This window comes from Channa argus, chromosome 18, assembly GCF_033026475.1.
Source record: "Channa argus isolate prfri chromosome 18, Channa argus male v1.0, whole genome shotgun sequence".
Taxonomy (NCBI): domain Eukaryota; kingdom Metazoa; phylum Chordata; class Actinopteri; order Anabantiformes; family Channidae; genus Channa; species Channa argus.
The window spans coordinates 11,292,824-11,313,053 of NC_090214.1; the positions used below are offsets into that span (position 1 = coordinate 11,292,824).

At 38.5% G+C, this 20,230-nt stretch overlaps 2 protein-coding genes across 3 annotated transcripts; both read left to right on the forward strand.

The window, feature by feature from the left end:
• The first annotated feature begins 3,077 nt into the window (after positions 1-3,077).
• LOC137103492 (caldesmon-like) lies at positions 3,078-15,553 on the forward strand. Of its 2 annotated transcripts, none has more exons than XM_067483895.1 (6): positions 3,078-3,578; positions 9,692-10,119; positions 10,208-12,266; positions 13,268-14,038; positions 14,403-14,517; positions 14,696-15,553. In XM_067483895.1, exons 1-6 carry the CDS (start codon positions 3,208-3,210, stop codon positions 14,900-14,902), a joined length of 3,951 nt encoding a protein of 1,316 aa, XP_067339996.1. In that variant the 5' UTR covers positions 3,078-3,207; the 3' UTR covers positions 14,903-15,553. The 2 variants fall into 2 exon arrangements, with proteins under 2 accessions (XP_067339996.1, XP_067339997.1); XM_067483896.1 differs by lacking the exon at positions 3,078-3,578 and adding an exon at positions 5,873-7,805.
• A 519-nt stretch (positions 15,554-16,072) lies between these two features.
• brf2 (BRF2 RNA polymerase III transcription initiation factor subunit) lies at positions 16,073-20,181 on the forward strand. Its single transcript, XM_067483897.1, has 4 exons — positions 16,073-16,365; positions 17,626-17,685; positions 17,795-18,116; positions 18,855-20,181. Exons 1-4 carry the CDS (start codon positions 16,218-16,220, stop codon positions 19,690-19,692), a joined length of 1,368 nt encoding a protein of 455 aa, XP_067339998.1. The 5' UTR covers positions 16,073-16,217; the 3' UTR covers positions 19,693-20,181.
• Positions 20,182-20,230: the final 49 nt, after the last annotated feature.

Genomic DNA, 20,230 nt, shown 5'->3' on the forward strand with positions numbered 1-20,230 from the left:
ATAGTAAACGATTCAGCCTTTAGAATGACAAGGGACGTTTTTAAGCTGAACTTGTCTCACAGGTTAGATAGATCTGTGCAGTGTTGATGGAATCCCATCTGGTTTGAAACATCTGAAGTCAAAGACAGACACTTAGTGGCCAAAATGTAACACTGCATGTAGCACTGCTCTTTGCAGGGATTACATTATGGTCTATTGGTGTTGATCTGGATAAGTAATAAGGGGAAAGGGGTTTATTCCAGTGTATTATGTTATAAAGTGCATCTATCGTTTGCACCTAGATCTTTATTTTTGTGAATTCAGTTTAATTTAATTTAGTTTAATTAATATCAAACATGTTATTTCTTTATGTCTGTCTAGGATTCAAATGATTTGCAAATCATTGTTTTATTTATTAACACCCCAGTTGTTCTCAAAACAGGGTTTGTGTTTGACGGTAAAGGCTTCCAGAACATAATATACCTTTGTGGATACTAAAACTCAAATAACCACTGTTTTCTGTATCCTTGACATAGAAACCCCTATTGTTGTTAATATATAATATGTTTCCCTAATGCTTTTTCAATTACCTTATTTGGTAAATGGTTTTAGACAACGCACTGTCAAATCCAATAATGTCCAACTGAAGCTGACCATATGGTCGACATCAAAATATTTACTAGACAGTTTGTATGGCCTAAAATAAGGCAGCTTGTGGTTCAGTCTTAATTTTCAAATTATGCACCAACTTGACAGCCTTGTGTTGAAAAAGCATTTGAACTATAAAATGTGCTACATTTCCTGTAGTTAACACTTTGTCATCAACAACCCAATCTCATCTTCCCTGAGGGTAAAGCTGTGGACATGATGCTGCTAAACACCTGTGTAGAGCACAGGTCCTGTTCCTGTTAATTCTTTCTGACATCTTCACACTTTCAACAGGTACTGTACTTGCACTTCAGTGATGATGTTCAAAAGGGCAGTTTTGAAATTGGCTGCACTATCTATACAGTTTCAGTTAAGATAGGAACTTTCTTTATTGTATGATTTTTTTTTTTTCATTTTATTTTGTGCGTACATATATTTGCTATAGGACGGGGGCCACTGTAGTTTGAAATAGCAGTTGTCCATGGACCACAGGGTCAGTGGTTCAATCCACAGCCCTGGCTATATGTCAAAGTGTCTCTGGGCAAGACACTGAACCCTTAACAGCCCATTCCCCTCCCCAAATGAGCAGTGCCTGGCCAAGCCCGGTAGAAATTGGGGAGGGTTGTATCAGGAAGGGCATCTGGCGTAAAAACTGTGCCAAATCAACATGCGGACAATGATCCAGTGTGGCGACCCTGAACACACGGGATAAGCCAAAAAGACATTCAATTCATATATTTGCTATGATGTTATTTTTACCTTACAATATGATCCTCTGTTTGGGGATGCTTTCTGGAACAGCAGTAGGTTTGGCTTTTTAAATTATCTGTTAAAGGATGATGAGTTGCTATTTGCCATTATATGCTGTGTTTGTTACTTTACTCCTGTGAGCAGAGAGGAAAAACTATGTCAGACAATTGATGTTTGTTCTGTCTAGGGGATTGATCCACATATTCTCAGCATGTTCTTTGTCAATGTCCATGTTTAGGATGATCATAGCAGCACAAGGAGGATTAATGGATCTTCTTTTGTGGGTCATTATTGTATGTTATAAGCTGGTTATAAAACACAAAACTAAATCTTAAATTAGCATTTAGTGATGGGGATGAGGTAAACGATGCTTTCTAAGAAGAACAGCCAAAGACTTACAGCAAAGTTCTCATTAGTGAGCACAGCCAGGAAGTTCAAAATCAAGACAATCATTTAAAGAATCAAAATCTGGAGACATTTTAACAAAAGGACAATGAAGACACAGTGAATGTTTAAAATACTATATGGTTCTTTATTGGTCCGTGTAAATACAGGCTCTGACATCTTACATAATGTGAATGCAAATTATCATAATTAAGAATTTGGTGTCACTCCTCCTCAGGGTCAGGAGCACATAAAAAATGTATTTTCTGTCTAGAGTGACCTGTTGTCCTGTGAGCATGCGTATAGATCTGATTAACTGATTGTAAATATTTAAAGCCTAAATTGTTGTGGAGGATCTATTTAAGGTGCCTAGTACTACAGTTGTTAATCACAGTCATACACTAAGACGTGGCCAACATTTGTGCGTCACTTCGCTAATTGGCTCAAGGAGCTATTTGTAGATTTGTGCCTTTAATCTTTGCTCAGCATCATGAACTGGAGAGAGTGAAATCAAACCTTTTCAGACCTGGAGCATAATGTACTCTATGATGCTGTGGCTTTTCAGTTTGTGTCTTGGGTTGTTAGAAGCAAATGTTAGTAGTAGTTTGACCTGAAATTGTGTTCATTCGCTGTAGTTCCTTTTTCATTACTTTCTTTTTTAAACAGCAGGAGTCACTGTTCAGACATCTGGACTGAGGAACAAGAACATTTTACTAGTAAATAAACATCAATATATCTCAATATACTGTTCAGATTAGGTACCATCAATTTTTCATACCTACCCAACACTATGGAAATCTGAGTAGAAAACAGACAGACAATCATGTCTGAAAAGTTTACTGGTTGTTTAATGAAACAGTATTTCTGAGCCTTAAATTCATCTGACCTTGCATTTGTGATTAAATGCGTGCAGACAGGATCACTGCAGCTCGATTAAGTGGAGCTGGTTGTGAAACTTAGCCCTAACACTAGAAACCTATCAGCTGTCACATGCCTGCCAAGTATCCAGTCCTTTCTAAGTGACACAGGTATTCAAGCAGAGGACTCACGTTTTTTGATGACATATGTGCTGTGAGGTAGGAGAAGGCGTTGAGACTCTTTAGTTCACTGAGGAATCGGTAATATTAAGACTATTTACGCAAATCAATCAGTCTTATTTGAATGTAGCTGACTTTGACAGGTCTCACGAATCTTGAAGACCTGTCAAAGTGAAGCCTGTAGTTTCCAATGATTGTTTTGGTGTGAATGAACATTCTACGCAGTGTGTCGTGTAACCTGTTGATTTCTGGGAGTGGCTCCTCTCGCTCTAACCACGCCCAATCAGCTGTTTCCTCAACTTCAGCTCGTGGGAAAACTTTTTCTCGCTTCTGTCCGGTCTGACGGTGAGCGGATGGTGGACGCCACTACCCTTCCCTTTACTACGATACAGCAACTAACTGTTTTACCATGTCCCTGGCGGATCAGCAGTGGTGTCCCACTAGCGTCCAGGTAACGGTCCTCCAAGCAAGAGGCCTCAGGATAAAGGGGAAAAGCGGCACCAACGATGCGTACGCGATCATGCAAGTGGGAAAGGAGAAATATCAGACTTCGGTGGTGGAGAAGAGCGTGGCCCCGGTGTGGAAGGAGGAGGCCGCCTTCGACCTGCCGCCGCAGCCGCTTCAGGGTGGAGGCGGAGGAGGAGGAGGTGGTGGTGGTGAGCGGGGGACGCTGCACGTCCACGTCCTGCACCGGGCCCTGGTGGGTCCAGACAAACTGCTGGGACAGGCTGTCATCAATCTGCTGCAGCTGAGCGAAGACGAAAGCCGCAACAAGACAGAGTAAGTGCACACAGCGGAAGTGAAAAGGTAATTGTTTAAATAAAGATGATGATGTCAAGGGAAGTAGAGGTTTAAAAATCCTGCATTCAAATTAGTTACATTGTAAAAGGATCAAAAGTAGAGTAACTAATGCTTCTGAATTGGCCCCTGAATACAGTTTTATATTATATTTAAGTATAATTATATAATAATAATATATAATAATGTTATTATAATTATCCTGTAGTGTCAAATGATACTGTCAAAGACAAACATTCAGTTTATTCACAAAAGAAAACCAGAAACAAATGATATTGGAGAAAGTTTTTATTTATTTATCATAGTTACTTTGAAATATACAGAGTAATTGTTTCATTGAGCCATCATACGCAGCAGTTGACCCTTTGACCTCCTGCTTTCCCCATCAGAAACAACTACAGAATGAACACTACAGTATTTTAAAGGAATCTCAGCTTCAGTACAACTACATATGATTAGCTTGAAGGCATCTCCCTGTTTATTCATAAGGTATACTCTGTATGGATATGCACAATATCTTGTTATAGTGCAGATGTTCCTAGCAAGAAAGAAACAGTCCAACTGCAGCTTTATGATCTTGCTGGACAATTATCCAGAATCTTAAAAAAATATGCAGCATCTATAAAAACGTGCAGATTAAGAAATATGTTTTCCTGCGTATTTGTAAAGATTATTTCACCGTGAGTGCAATTTCCCTCTGATACTTGACCCTTTTTGTTAGTGGTGTGAAGTATACAAACACAAACATGGAGCCATCCATCACTGCACAGGCCCACTCTGGTGGGATTGACTCAAGAATGTTGGCTGCTCGCTCCAGTGCAGCTTAACAGATTTGTTCCCTTGGCTGCAGCCTTCGAGGTTGCCAATCAGCATTACTCAGGCAAATGAAGTGAGTCAAAAGATTCACTCTTTTATTGAGTGAAGTTGTCAGAATCTAAAGAGAGATTCCCAGTAGAAAAGCCAAACTTTACTTCAATGCTAATGAAGTGCATGCTCTAAGGATGCCATGATTAACTTCAAATTCTAATTACACCACATACACACATGCACGAGCAACATAGGTGAAATCTAAGTTTTGCTCCATTGTAAATAATTGACACCCTCTCTCTTTTGTGGTAATGATGGGAGAGCTTGCGTTCTACGGGCCTTACTGTTCTATAGTGTCACTAATGGCCAGTATACATGTTGGCCAAAGGAAGATGGTTTAATATTTAAAGCTCCCCTCCACTCTTGCATTAAGACATTTAAATGACTCTGCTTTGAACCGAACAAACACTCCATTTAACTCATTTTAACTACCTGAAGCACAAAACCTTTTTCTCTTCTCATTGAATCCGTTCTGCTCAATGACAAGATGTCTCCTTTCACCTTGATGTCCATTCTCACTATATTTGTGCTGGAAGTTATAAGCTTAAATATTACACTTTATTATGTTATTTATTAAACTGGGATTAGCTTCTAAAGTATTTGTCACGTCACATGTTATGCTCATTTGTGCACGTTTTAAGGCAAACTAAAGAAAAGTTGACACGCAGTGTCAAAGACAGAACAATACAGTTAAGTTGAGAGTAAGTCAAAAATAATTTTGAACGACTTAAAAAAACACAAATCTTTGTTACAATTAAGTTGTCACCCTCAATTTGTGTGCATATTAGTCTCCGCTATATGACTAGTGTTACATAGGAGTAGCCCATTTGTCTAAATGCTCAAACACACATGGACACACACTCACCAAGTGGAAAATTAGTGTTTGTTTTGGTTTGAGTCTGTGGGATGTCTTGGTTATATCATATGAACTGTTATGTTGGCAACATGTGATGTTGTGGTTTATTTTCAAAACATATTCTGTCTAATCATGTAATGGAAAATGTTCCACAAAAGCAACTAAACTAATTTGTGAAAGTCTCCATTAACAATCCATAATTCTATTAGATGGAAGAGCATGAAGTGAGCCGTGTCAAGAAGACATTGTGTCACAAATACCAGTGTGGCTGGTGCCCTAGTGTTATGTTCTTCTGGTCTGACCTGATCTGACCAGTTTAGCTGAACTTCACCTCGCTGTGTGCTGCATGTCTTATCATGCAGTCTTGTGGTTCATGTTGTGCATCTCTTGTAGCATTTGTTCTTTTTGACGATGTGTGAAATCACTTTCCCTTTTCACTTTTTTAGTGTTTTTGCATGTTCATACATGTGTAAAGTTTGAGGATACCTCACACTGAAACTATAGAGTTTTTGTTAAACCAGCAAAATTCATAATATATAAATAAAAAGTTTAGCTTTAATTGACTAAATGTTTTGCTTGTTTTCTGATGGTTTGGGGAAGCTTGGTGAGTGCACCTTGTCTCTAACATTTAAATCTCACATTCCTGTCTGTTTTATCAATGAAAAAACATTGACAGTCAATCAGGGTCAAGTTTACTGAGCAGGACTACTGGGGCTGTTCAGACGCCTGACAAACAAACAGTGTTACACATGCCATGAAATGCCAGTACAAACACTCCACTGTTTAAGGTGCATGGTGTTTTTCAAACTTGCAGTCGCTAAGCTGATGATCTCCCTGAGCATTTAGTTTGTCCACTTGTCACAGAAATTTCACTATTTCTGGGTACCTATCTGTGCTATAGCCTTAAAATTGTTTGGTATTATCTTAAACATTTAAAATGCAGACTGGGAATGTCTAAGTAAATGAGTAAAATGTGATAGTGGTTGGTTTTAAATGGGATTTTTTTCATGTGTCCATCTGATATTTTAACACTGACAGGTGATAATTCCCAGATTAATGATTGTTCTATTCTAAAATAACACAAGGTTCAAGCAGGGGTATGTGACATACATTAGGAAAGTGAATTTTGTTTTCTGCTTTGCTGTGGTTTCTTCACAGAGGCCTTCACATAGACTTCTTGTACAAATGTGATAACCCGGGACAGTTTTGTCGTTTGGATATTATCACTGTCAAGTTGTTGAAGTCAATCAGCTCTCCTCCAAGCAGCTGTATTCTGTGATAAGACAGGCTTGGGCCACTCAGGGCATTGTCTTATCAGTGGTTCAGGCTTAACAAGGAAGGATGTGTGTGTGCAGAAAGTAGCATACATTTGCAAAACGTTGAGTCGTGCATTATCTTCTTCTCCTCTTGTCTGTACAATAGAGCAGCACACACCCTTCTATTCACAGGAGTGCATATTGCTGATCCAGTTTGGATACTAAGGGCAACATTATCACCATCACCCATTGAAAAGTGAACGCCACTCTTCCTCCTTCACACTGCATATGTGCTAACGCCCAAACACTGTTGCAACTTCCCTAGTGATTTAACTGAAGTAGCTTGCTACTTCTCTGTTTTTTTTCCTTTGTTTTTACATGTGTGTTAGTGGCTTCTGTAGGCATCAGTGAAATACAACAGTTAGAGTCAGGATTAAACCTATTCTTCTAGATTCTGATTTCTGTAACATTATATTATATTTCCCGAGATTAATTTATATCTTTTTTTATGGCAATTATAAGCACATTCATAAATTTTAGGATTGAGAAGAATTTGATATTTTTCTGCTTTGTTTATAAAGACACTATTATACTGTACTGAGAAACAATTATTTTCATTACTTTGTACGATGTAAATTCACTACTGGGCTACTACTACAGCTGAGAACAGCTACATACCTGTCTACATTTGCATGACCAATAAATCATTAATGTATCTGGCAGGGTTTTGTTGAAGGACTTTTATCAGGCAAATCACTAACAAGCCTCACAGGGGAATATATTTATTCTCAAAGATAACAATTTGCAAATCCTCTTACTCATCAGCAGTAGGAGTCAGGGGACCTGTCACCACAGGATGATCCATTTCGCAAATTCCAGGAAGAGGTGGTTTCCTTCTTAAATTGCTTGTGCCCTACATCTAAAGCATTCTTGAGGGAGGAGTAAGGGGACTTATCTGATTCAGGACTATTGAAGGAAGGCACTGTATTCATTACAGTTTACTCTAGTGTCTCTTGGAGAGGTGTTTTGTAAACTGAAGGAAAAAAGGCACAAAGAAAACTTTTAGTGCATAACCTGAAACTATTCATTTTAATAATGATACTTTTGTGTTTCACATTATAAGATTGTTGATTAGACACAGAAACACAGCCAGAACTACACGGGCAGCCCCTTCCTCATTTCCTCATTTCTCCAGGAACCCAGATTTCAGTTGGTGTTTTTTGTTCTGTGGTGAGTTGGCCTCAGATTTCTGCCTGATAGGCACTTTTTTTGCTTACTATTCTTTTTTCTTCTGTTAAATTATTCTGCTCACTCTGAGACCTTTATGTCAGTACTGGACCATACTGACACACAGTCTGATTTCAGTGCATGTCTTAGCTTTGAGCTTGCTTTCCCACATACAGAAGGCTCATGTTTTAATTTCTAGTCTAAGGTTGCAACTTGTTTTTATATTGACTGTCATCTTGTCTTTTTATTATTTACCTAAGTTAACAAAGGTAAAAAATACTGACATTTCCTTTTCTGTGGCCAATACTCTTATGTTTAGAAGGTAATGATGAGACTAATAGCAGATTAGTGTTTGTTATGTGTTATGTATTATGTATTATGAAGAGCAAGACTATTCTTCATAAATAAAAGATCCCTCCTTCTTCAGGGTATCATTAAAGTTGTCAAATTATAAGTATAAACTACTAAACGTACTCAGTCTCAATATTAGAGGGTGCAACTCACGCTACAGTGTAATTATTCAAAAATAAACTTCCCGTAGACTTTCCAAAAACATTAAAGTTGCTGCTGAGTCACTTTTCCATTCGCAATGGGATAGATCATAGTTTCCACAAAGAAACTAAACATAAGTCTCAGTCCTAGTGAGGATGATTCCTTTAAACCGTTCTGTAAAGGTTACTGTACCATATGCTAAATATTAATTTGTGGGCCTATTATTATAATTTTTGTATTGTGTATAGTTTGGGGCATGAGTACATAAGCGAGTATTTGATCATTTTGTGTAAAATCCCAAGTGAATTACAACTTAAAAATAAATAGAACTGTTTTAGAGAAACGATTAAATCTGTTTTATTATCATTATTTATTATCACACACATTTGGCATATTGTATAATGCCATATATACCGGGTATAGGTATTTGTTTCTCTTTTTTGTCTTTATTGTATGCTTCAAAAATCATGAATTGTGGTTTTACAGCTGTTGAAATATATGTTGTTCAAATATAATAAAGGTTCTACCAAAGATATGTAATTAATAAAGGAAACAACAATGAAAACTGACCATCCACAATAATAGGACCCAATAACTTGACCCAGATGCACCACTGCCCCATGGTTCATGGGCACCGGCTCCCCCAGCTGAGCTATACAAGACAAGTGGATACTACAGCTTCATTTCTTTTCTCCTTTTGACCGTTTAGTCTTTCACATTCTGTCTTTCCTTTCCTTTTATCTCTTCTATATCGTTTGTTTTTCTCCATTCTTTTTTATCTGATAAATTGAACGTGAAAACTTGTCAACTCTCGGCAGCTTCTGAGCAACTGCATCTCTCCTGCAGTTTAACAACTCTCCCACGTAATTCCTTTGGCTGTTGCCTTTTCTAGTTATTATTGAAGTTGTGGTATTCATTTGAACTGTGTCAATCAGCCCCAGACAAAATACTAAATAAGTAAAGCGTACCTCTCTGTGGCTTTCATATGTCCAAAATATTTAATACGCAGTAAATCCACCTTCAGACATTTTTAAAGCTTGAATCTGTAGCTCCTTTATCTTTATGTAGACAGCCCACAGAGTTACAGTTTTGGCTCACTCTCATCAGTCTTTTAACATTGTTGTTGGAGGCAGCAAACATCTGTTTAATGAAAAAGCTGAAAATTCTCTGTTGAGGAGAAATACAATTCTGAAGGGCTGATAATGTTGCTCTATAACTACTGGGTGTGTAAATAAGCAGCTGTTTGCTAACAAGCTATCGCTGTTATCACACGGTTGTTTTTACTGGTTGTTCCTGCTGCCGCCAAGTGGCCAAATGTAAATCTGATATGTGGAGATTGTGTGTCTGTAAACAGTGTTTCACGGAAACTGTCATTCTAATATACCTCTCTTTAACAGATGGTTTAAGCTGCTGGACAAAACTGGCAAGGCAGACAAAGACAGAGGACAGGTGCTTCTTGACATTCAGTTTATGAGAAACAACATGACCGGCAGCATGTTTGACCTCTCCACCGCCGGAAAATCCCGGTCCCGCCTGGGCAAGTTCAAGGACAAAGTTCGTGGCAAGAAGAAGGAGTCAGATGCTGTGTCAAACTTGGTGCCATCCTTTACTCAGGTTTTGACAGACAGTGAAGAGGAGGCACATGTGGATGGGGAAGTGCCTTCAGGGAAGGATGAGAAAAAGAAAAAGCATAAAATTAAGTCTTTGTTTTCTCCCAAATCTAACCTGCAGAACAACATGTCTCAGTCTATGTCTGTTCTGCCTGGGAAGAATTCAACACTGAGTGGCAGCCAGTCGTCTGGTCTGAATGTGGAGTCCTCTGAAGGTTGGGAGCAACAATTTTCAACAATATTCTTTTTTTATATATCCTGTCTTGTTTGTAACTAAATGTGAATTGTCAAATGTCCTTTCAGGAAAAAAGAAATTCAAATTTATGATTCATAAACGTTCAGGCAGTTCAGACAGCAAAGATTCCTCTTTTGGTCACAAAAATCAAGGCACTACAGAACAGAGCAACTTGTGCATTAACGGCAGCCATGTTTACCGTGAGGAGCCACAAACTCGAACCTCTCGCATTGGCTCCAATTTCAGTCTGGCCAGTTCAGGTCGTGGATCCATGGAAGAGGTTCCTGAAAGTTCTCTCCCGTCTACTGATTCATTACGAGCAGTGAGGCAGTATTCACCCTGGATGGAGGAGGAAGACATGGCTGAAGAAGAAAATATAAAAGAAGATGTGGATGAAGAAGAGGAAGAAGAAAGAATTAAGATGGAGGAGCAGATTAAGAAAAAGGAAGATAAAGAGGAGAGAGTGAGAAGGCAAGAAGAGCTTGAAAAGCTAACTGAGGAAAAGAGGAAAAGAGAGGAAGAAGAAAAGAGGAAAAGAGAGGAAGAAGAAAAAAGGATTGAAGAGAGGGTAAAAAGAAAGGAAGCGGAAAGGATTCAGAGGGAAGAGGAGAGGAAGAGACAAGAGGAAAAGGAGCGAGTCAGGAGAGAAGAGCAACAAAAGTTAGCAGAGCAAAAGAGGACACTGGAGATACAAGAAAGGAGAATTAAGGAAGAAAAAAGACAAAGGGAAGAAGAGGAATCAATTAGGATGGAAAAAGATAGGGCTCTAGAACAGCAGAGGAAACAAGAGGAAGAAGAGAAGGTTAGGAGAGAAGAAGAGCATAAATTGGCGGCGGAAAATAGAAGACTAAAAGAAGAAGAAAGGAGAATTGCTGAAGAGAAAGTTAAAAAGGAGGAAGAAGAGATTATAAAAAAGGAGGAAGAAAGGGCTGAAGAAGAGAGGAAGAGGCAAGAGGAAGAGGAGAGGGTTAGGAGACAAGAAGAAGATCATGAAATAAAAAAGAGAATAGAGGAACAAAAAAGGAGGCAAAAGGAGGAAGAAGAAAGGAGACACAAGGAAGAAGAGAGAGCTAGGAAAGAAAAGGAAGAATGTGATCGATTAGTAGAGGAAAAGAGGAAACAAGAGGAAGAAAGTAAAAGGATTGAGGCAGAAGAGAATTTTAAAAGAGAACAAGAGGAAAGGATTAGGAGGGATGAAGAGAGGAGGAAGCACGAGGAAGAGCAAGAAAAAAGACGACTTGAAGAAAAGAGGCAGAGAGAGGAAAGGGAAAGAATTAAAAAAGAGGAGGAAAGAAGACGAGAGGAAGAGGAGAGGGCTAGGAAAGAAAAGGAAGAGTATGAGAGAGTGGTGGAAGAAAAAAAAAGACAAGAGGAACAGGAAAAGAAGGAGGAAGAAAAACTTATTAGAAAGAGAGAGCAGGAAAGGATTAGAATGGGGGAAGAGAGGAGGAGGGAAGAGGAAGAGCAAGAACAAATGAGAAGACTAGAGGAACAGGAGAGGAAAAGAGCTAAAGAAGAGGAAAAGAGGCAAAGAGAGGAACAGGAAAAGATTAAAATAGAGGAGGAGAAAAGACGAAAGGAAGAGGAGAGGGCTAGAAAAGAAAAGGAAGAGTATGAGAGAGCAGAAGAAAAAAAGAGACAAGAGGAACAAGAGAGGAGACAGAAAGAGGAATTAATTATAAAGAGAGAGCAGGAAAGGATTAGGATGGAGGAAGAAAAGAAGAGATATGAAGAAGAGGAGAGGATAAAGAGGGAAAGGGAAGAAATAAAGAGGTTGGCAGAGGAAAAGAGGAGACTAGAGGAAGAAGAAAAAAAGAGGACTGAGGAAGATGAAAAAAATAAAAGCGCAGAAGTGCAGAAAGCTGAAGGAGAGTGGAAAGAAAATGAAGCCAGGAAGCTGCTGGAGAAAGAAAAGTTAACAACAAATGCAAAAAAACCAAAGGAAAGAGACAATAGTTCAAAAGGTGGAAACACTGCAGGAAGGAGATCTACCGTGGCTGAGGAGACCCCTGCAGACCTCACCTCTACGAAGCTATTTCAGGATTCATACAACCCATTTGAGGAGGATCCCGACTCCTCTGCTGGACCAAACAGCAGCACAACCAAAGTGTCAAATGTCCAACTGAGGTTAGCTTAAAGCACATTACACTGATTTCACACACTAATAGAAATGTTTAATTTAGAAACAAGAAATATTAGAAATGCATATAAAAGCTATTACAAATCGTCCATCTGTTGTCATTGGTAACTTTATGGCAGTGCTAAAGGAAATGTTAGGGGAGCATTGCCTAAGTTATTAGGCTTTGTTCTGTTCATCATGAATCTTAGGACTAAAGTTCTTTGCAATCCATCTTATAGTTGTTCAGATATTTCAGTCTCAGTCAAAGTGGTGAATTGACTGACATTATTATTCATAAAGCCAAGCCACAAGCACTGTGAAAACAATTGAACCTCAATTTTTTCTTTCTGTAGAAAGTAGCTGGATTACCCCTCATGGTGTGTGCATGCCCCTACCCAAAAAACCCACAATGAAATATTGTATTAAATCCTCAATTCAACTGGAGTTGTACATACACACTTTAATACATTGTAGTGTACTGTATATTAAAATCGAGAAGATTTATCTCAAGCAGTTTATCTTGATATAATACTTTTATAAAGAGTGTTTTATATCCTGTATCCTAAAACAACAGGGAGTGAAAATAAGTTGAGATGTGTGGATGTTACTCCAGGTTTGACAGCAAAAGTGGCTCATAATTCCACAGAGATCTCAGGAAGAGATTTGCCTGGCGAATTAAAATCATTTTTCTTCAATTATAGCACTACAATTTAGCAAAAGACAAATCCCATTTTTCACCACTTTTTCTATTTGATTTCTCATCTATAACTTGTTTGTTTTTTTTGTTTTTTTTTTTTGGTCTGTGGTTCTGCAGCACAATCCTTTCGACAAGACTTTAATAATCTTTTATTCTTAATTATTGATGACTTGTTTCAGATCATCATAGAGCAGTGATGCACTGCATACACTGTATTTGAATGTATGTTTTGCATCATTTTGGCTTCTCTGAGACTCTTGTTAACTTACTACTACATTTTTGTGAAACATGTAGTCTGTGTTTCCTCTCCAGATGTCAAGCTACTGTGTCACAAGTTGAAATTGAGACCATTTCTAATGATGAAAGGAACATGATTTGTGCTCAACGGGAGAAGCGACCAGCTCCTCAGCCTCCAGGAAGGAATCAAGATGACAGTCACAGGGAAACCGATGTATCTACACGACATGTGGTTCAAATGAACAAGCAAAGTGACGACCGAGACATCAAAACGGCCAGTGTTCTCCCTCAGCGCTCAGTGCAAATGATCGCTCCTGTGAGTAGGTCTCCCACAGATACAAAGAGCACCCAGAGCTTGATACAAAGTAGTACAACCAAAGGCACATCAAGCCTACCCACACAGGGTAAACGTCCTGCACCGCCTCGACCTGGTTCTATGGAGGAGGAGCCATCATCTGAAGCCAAAACAGCTATGTCTTCTGTTGGTGACACTTCTGGAGGTGGCTCCGAGGTAAAAGCAGTTGTTTATGGCTTAAATCCTTTTGAGGATGAGGAAGATGAAAATGAAGCACAAATATCTACATCAGGCAATACAGGGTCAACATCCTGGTCTCCAGATGTGTCACTTACTGCCTCTCAAACAAAAATCAAATCCTTAAAGGTGGCCCGTGCTCCTCCACCACCTGCAGATGTAAGTATAATTGAGAACCGGGCAACCAACCTATGTGCCTCAAAGTCAGAGGCCATAATATCTGTGCAGGAGAGACCACTACAAGAATCCCAGGTGCACAGTACGATGGAGGAAGCAGGTGGGAAGCAGGACATGCATCCTTCAGTTTCACGGAGGTGAGGGAGCAAAAGAATATTTATGCAAGTCATCCATTTCTTCCTAAATTATTCATCACACACCAGTAGCTGCCAGTATTGTGCCCCGAGTCTGTCATAAAAAGTAGTTCTGTGATTCCTCATTTTTCTTTCATCATTTATACTTACTTACTCGAGTATGTTCTATATATGATAAGGTTGGTGTGGATCAATTAGTTTACAGTTCTAATACAAACCATAGTTTGACTAGTGATTGTTAAAATGGTTTCATATCAATTTCGGAAAAAATATGAATCTTATAAACAGATATGTAAAACAAAGTCCTACTTACAATTACTTTGTTTTCTTCCTATCATATACATCTTTATTTTTTTTTTCATTGCAGGCTTCAACCTGTGAAACCTCTTAATCCTCTGGAGCAGCAGCCTGTCTTGATCAATAAAGGGGAAACGGATAACAAATCTACAGGAATTCTTGGTGAAGTTCAGAACAAAACAAAGGTATCTCTATTGTTTCTAATTGGGCCTTTTATGGTGGTTCAAATATTTTACATAGTAGAAAAAACTATCAGAAAAAACTAAACAAAAGGTTTCTGTGTCTATCTAAATGTTTTTTAATTATTCAAATAGCATAAATATTTTAGCCATATTTCCATTTAATATTAACATTTTCATACAGGTAAATGACACTAGGCTGAAAGGGCCATACTCCCAGCTGACTCAGGAGGAACTCATCTCCTTGGTGCTGAAGCAGGAGAAGCAGCTCAAAGAGAAAGACAAAAAGATATCAGAACTGGAACAATACATTGACAACTTGCTTGTGCGTGTCATAGAAGAAAAACCAAGTATCCTTATGTCCTTGAGCTCTATGAAAAAGGCTGTTTAAGTTGATCAGGCTTTTTTCCACTATACCAAACCTGTTTAGTCCCAGTAATATGACAGCAAATTTTTGATTTAAATTATAAAAGGTTCAGTAAAAGTTAGGTTCTGGAGGAATGAACAAATCAGATTTGGCAAATGATTCAAATGTAAAGGTATTTGGAAAAAGAAATAACGAGTTCAAAGATATTCTACATAGTTCAAAATACTTTGTATTATTTTTGACACTTGGTTACAATTTGTACATGTTGAAACAATGTTTTGTATTTGTAACGGGGAATTAACGTTCAGAATAAAATTGTGTCTACTGTAACTTTGATACTGTAAATTTGATATTACCATGATAGACTTATTACTATAGTACAAGTTCATGGCAAAACAAAATCAATAGTTTTTTTGTTTTTTGTACAGTACACTGTCTGTTTATTGCTGACTATGTAAAAGAGCTACTTTACTGTTAATCAGCACTTGCTACTTTATGCACAGTTTCCTGCTCTTGTCCTAAATGTCAGAAAGTTTACTTGATTTTACCGTTTCCCTAAAAGCACTTTAATTAGCTTACATATTAACATATGCACTCAGTTATTATTTTATACTTAAGTTACTGTTTTATTGTATTAACATATGCAAAATAAAGTAAATCATTGAATTAACAGTTGCATATATGGGTGTGTGTTTGTGTGTGTACTCATGCTGTGGCCTGATACAGTACTACAGTTGTTTAAATTTAGTTTTTTCTCATTAATCTACACTCAGTACAGCATAATGACAAAGTGGAAGAGTGGAAAAAGTGTAGAAACTCGAGGCTTTCAAAGATCTGCAGCCATTTGGTGGACCCTATGGCTTTTCTTCTGATACACTAGGCATTCTCACCTGTGAGGCCTTCTATAGAGAGGAGTGTACCTTTCCAAATCATGTCATCAATTTAATCTACTACAGCTGAACTCCAACCAACGTGTAGAAACACATATATGCATTTTATGTATTTTTCTTTTTTTTTGTCCAATTTTGTTTTCACCAGAATGACTATCTTGACTTTGATGTCAGTTTCAGAATGTGTTTGGTTTTCATCGTTTATGTGATCAGTGAGTGCAGTTTGGGAATTACATTATTGTAACCTCGTCAAGAGAGCAGCATCGAGCGGAACCATTTAAATCCCCAGCGTTGTATCTGCCCGGACACAGTTCACGTACCCTTCAGAGCAGCGACGTTCAGCGGTTGTCAACAACTTGCAGAAGCACCGGCACTTAGATTAGTTTATCGCCTGTTATTTTTAGTTGTCGGTAACCAGTCCCATTGTCGGTGTTTTAGTTTTTGTAAAGATGTCTAACGCGGGCTCGAGGTGCCCAGGCTGCGGCTCCACCAACGTCATAGAAGATGATCTGTACGCTCAGTGTCAGCTGGTGTGTGTGGACTGTGGCTCTGTAGTGTCCGAGGGAGTCCTGGCCGCAGAACCAGTCGGGGGTTCAGGTATGAATTATCACAGTAACGTTAAAACACCCAGAAGAGATCTTTCTCACTCTCTCTCTCTCTCTCTCTCTCACTCTCTCTCTCTCTCTCTTACTCTCACTCGCACTCTCTCTCTCACTCTCACTCTCACTCTCTCTCTCTCTCTCTCTCTCTCTCTCTCTCTCGCTCTCTCTCTCTCTCGCTCTCTCTCTCTCTCACTCGCTCTCTCTTACTCTCTCTCTCTCTCACTCTCTCTCACTCTCACTCGCTCTCTCTTACTCTCTCTCTCTCTCTCTCTCTCTCTCTCTCTCTCTCTCTCTCTCTCTCTCTCTCTCTCTCTCTCTCTCTCACTTTCTCTCTCCTGATAGATAGACAGATGAAAAGAGACAAACTCATTGATCTGAGCCACCAATACGTTTTCTATTTATTTTAGTTTGTTACCGAAAAGACACTAAATCGACTCAGAGGTTAAGGATTCAAATTTACTCCTTTTTATGTTTTTATGTAAAATACGACATTATTGCGAGCCGACAAACAAACAAAGAGAACCGATTGGAAACAATCACTCATACCATCTCTGAAAACAGCTTTTTAGGTTACAGACACACTTCCAGCACAGTGCACGGCTAATAAAGTTTTGCACTTTGTTACCAAAACTTTGCCCTTAATATCAAGCTGTATTATTAAAGCTTTGATGGGTTTAACAATTAAAAATACATCAAAGTCATAATAAACAATCTTGATCAATATTATAGTAAATGGAACTTGTTTCCCATAAAAAAATAAACTTGTATTTACTTGGATGACAAATGAACGAAGACACTAAATTAACCCAAACCTGATGTGGAATTTCTCTGCTGCAATATTGTGTTATTTATTGACCAATGTATAGAGTACACAGATACAAATGTATAAGCTAAAAGGCATGCTTAAATTTTTATAAGGTGTTAAACACATTAAACTATTATTTTCTTAAAACAGCAAAGATATTTTTGGTACAGGACTAGAAAATACCAGAACCATTTTCTTTACAGTGCTTGTTAATGATTTGTCAAGTAAACCTAACTTTTTAATGAGTAACAAATAAAATGTTGTCCCAACTCGAAAGTTCATAGTTTGAATGATTACTCACTGTTTGTTGATCAGCTCTTAAAAGATTAATCTCCTTTTTAATTATAATAAGTACTGCACATGTACCGCATGTTATTTTTGCCTAAAGTCAAACTCTCACACATTCCATGTTTATCATGTTGTTGCCTAGAATCTGTGTGCTTTTTATAGATGTCTCCTACAGCAGAACCACAGCTGTGGCCAAAAAGCTGTGTGTAAACCTGAAAAAAGGTGAGATTGTCTCTCTAAGGGGAGCTTTTGCATGTCAGCGATCATATTACATAATACATTCTGTCAGTATTTGACTCTGCTTTGCTCACAAACTCTACCTTTGCTACAGGTCTGCAGCGTTTGAAAGCCTTATGTCGGATTCTCAGGGTCCACAAAGAAATCGAGGATTATTCACAGACCTATTACAACAAGGCCTATCAGCACGAGAGTTTCATCCATGTGAGCCTCCAGAAGAAAGAAATTCTAACTGGTTGCTGTGTGCTGGTAAGCTGCAGACAGCTTAACTGGCCCATTACCATGGGAACCATCAGCTGCCTGCTGGATGCCGACCCAATGGTCGTGGGTACCGTTTATCAAGAAATGGTGAAGATTCTCAATATTGAGGCTCCACTTGTCAGTATCACAGATGTAATGGAGGCCCACTGTCAGGAGTAAGTGGAGGACAGTGGTCTACAGTGGTTTCTCTGGAGTAATCAACAATTTAAAAAAGTTAAACAGACCATTTAAAATGACATGTATTTAAAAAAATATATATTGTAGAAGAGCAGAATGACAGCAAATTTAACCTGTCCAGACATTCTCATTTGTCTGTTAAACTAATCTTACAGTCAGTGGTGGATTTTTTTTTTAATGTATTTTATTTTTTTATGGCTCAGTCATTTAGTACATTTTAATATAATAGCATATGATAGAAAACAATGTTTATAATTAACTAAGTTGATCACATTATTTCTCATTCAGCGGTTTTACAGAGATGTTAAAAAATTGACTCAATGATCTTTGGATTATAGACACTGGCTGACAGCACTTCAACCCAACAACAGACAAGTTTATTTTGGTCTTTAATCAAGAAACTTCCAAGTGTAACATTTATTAACAACAGCTGTATTAGCAGTTCTAAAGTGGAACTGTGATGCACTTCCAACAGGATGAGTTACTATTCAGTAAAGCAAGGAACAATTTTGGATTAGCTTAGTTTCAGTCAATGCTGACTGTAAAATAAGCTTGGTCTCTGGGCTAACTGAAAGACAACTGTCTCTCTGGAGAGCATCCATGCAGAATAGATTCAGCATTGCGCTACATGATACACAACGTGCTTTCATTTTAAATTCCTAGTACAATATATTGCTTTAGTGAACCTTGATTTAAAATCTTCTTCTTTCTCTCAGGTATAAAATTAGCTCTCCCCATGTTCCTGAAGAATTGGCTGAGAACATCCAAGACTTGACAAAACGTGCTGCTGCTCTCGTGGAACTGGCAGCAGACTCCTGGATTGTGACTGGCCGTAGGCCCATCCCTATCATGATGGCAGTGATCTATTTAGCTTGGCAGTCATTAAAACCCACCAAACACCGCCTCAAACTCTCTCTGGAAAAATTCTGTCAGATTGCCAAAGTGAAAAAGCACAAGCCTGCTTTGAAGAGAATTACGGAGATAAAGGAGGTGCTGTGTAAGCTTGGTAGAGAGATTCCCTGGGTGAGAGAAATGGTGACACCAGACAATGTTGTTCAGCAGGTTGAGGATATTCTGCAGCACAGAAACGCCCTGCTAAGGAGGGCTCTGAGAACCCATGAGGACGCTCTGCTGGGGGAATGTCAGGTTAGCTGTGAGGGGATTTTAAATCAGGAGGCTGCTCAATCCCAAAGATCTGACATTGCAAAGACGGCTCCAAATTCCTCTTCTGTAGAACAATGTGAACCAAATTCTAAAAGGACCGGGCAACCAGGCAATGGAGATTGTCACCCATGCACAGTGTCTGAGCCACAAAGTGACACACAAGAGAGCCAATATCCAGCACCAAACTGGGGAAAGAGAGTGCTGTTTGCTCCCCCGTGTGTGATTCATGCAAAGAAAAGAAGAGTGGAGCAGCCAGAGTGCAAGGATGTAACTGGTGATGAGGAAATCTCTGACAGTGAAATTGAATCATACATCCGCACTCCTCAGGAAGCTAGAATTTTCGCTCTGACACAGAAGATGCTGTCTGTTTCTGACACTAACAAATCATAACCAGTTTTCTAGACCAATGTTCACCTTTGTGGCTATTGGTTATACAGGGAAATGCAACATTTTATGCTTAATTGAACTTCCTGTTTTAGGACTATTCCATGAAGGATGCATATAGTTTGATGCAGTTTTATTTCTATATGAGTTAATTAGAAATGCAGCAACGTTATTGATTTAGTTTTATCCAACGTATTGTTTGTTTCGCTCCCTCTAATTAGTTGACTTTCAAATAAAGCTGAATTGAAATGGTTATTGTAGACACCACATAATGTACAATCGGTGTGAAATAAATGTCTGAGTAAAGTTTCATGCTCTTTAAGCTTTTATCACATTTACAGTGTGATGCTGGAATTCTTTTATGATTTTGCACCTTTAGAGTGACTATAATTTATATAGTTTTTTTTGTTTGTTTTTTGTGTTTTTTTTTTTGTACAAGACACCTTGTAATAGTAAGAAAAGCAGTGTAGAAAAATAAAGGATGACTGAATTTGATTTAGTTGACTTGATTTCAGGGTTCTGGTATTGTGCACGGTGCTCCAGT

Bases quoted from the DNA above. Each gene is read 5' to 3' on its own strand.
- brf2 (XM_067483897.1), top strand. From the start codon at position 16,218: ATGTCTAACGCGGGCTCGAGGTGCCCAGGCTGCGGCTCCACCAACGTC. The intron at 16,366-17,625 runs GTATGAATTATC...TGCTTTTTATAG, and splicing joins AGAACCAGTCGGGGGTTCAG to ATGTCTCCTACAGCAGAACC. The intron at 17,686-17,794 runs GTGAGATTGTCT...CCTTTGCTACAG, and splicing joins GTGTGTAAACCTGAAAAAAG to GTCTGCAGCGTTTGAAAGCC.
- LOC137103492 (XM_067483895.1), top strand. From the start codon at position 3,208: ATGTCCCTGGCGGATCAGCAGTGGTGTCCCACTAGCGTCCAGGTAACG. The intron at 14,039-14,402 runs GTGAGGGAGCAA...TTTTCATTGCAG, and splicing joins CATCCTTCAGTTTCACGGAG to GCTTCAACCTGTGAAACCTC. The intron at 14,518-14,695 runs GTATCTCTATTG...ATTTTCATACAG, and splicing joins AAGTTCAGAACAAAACAAAG to GTAAATGACACTAGGCTGAA.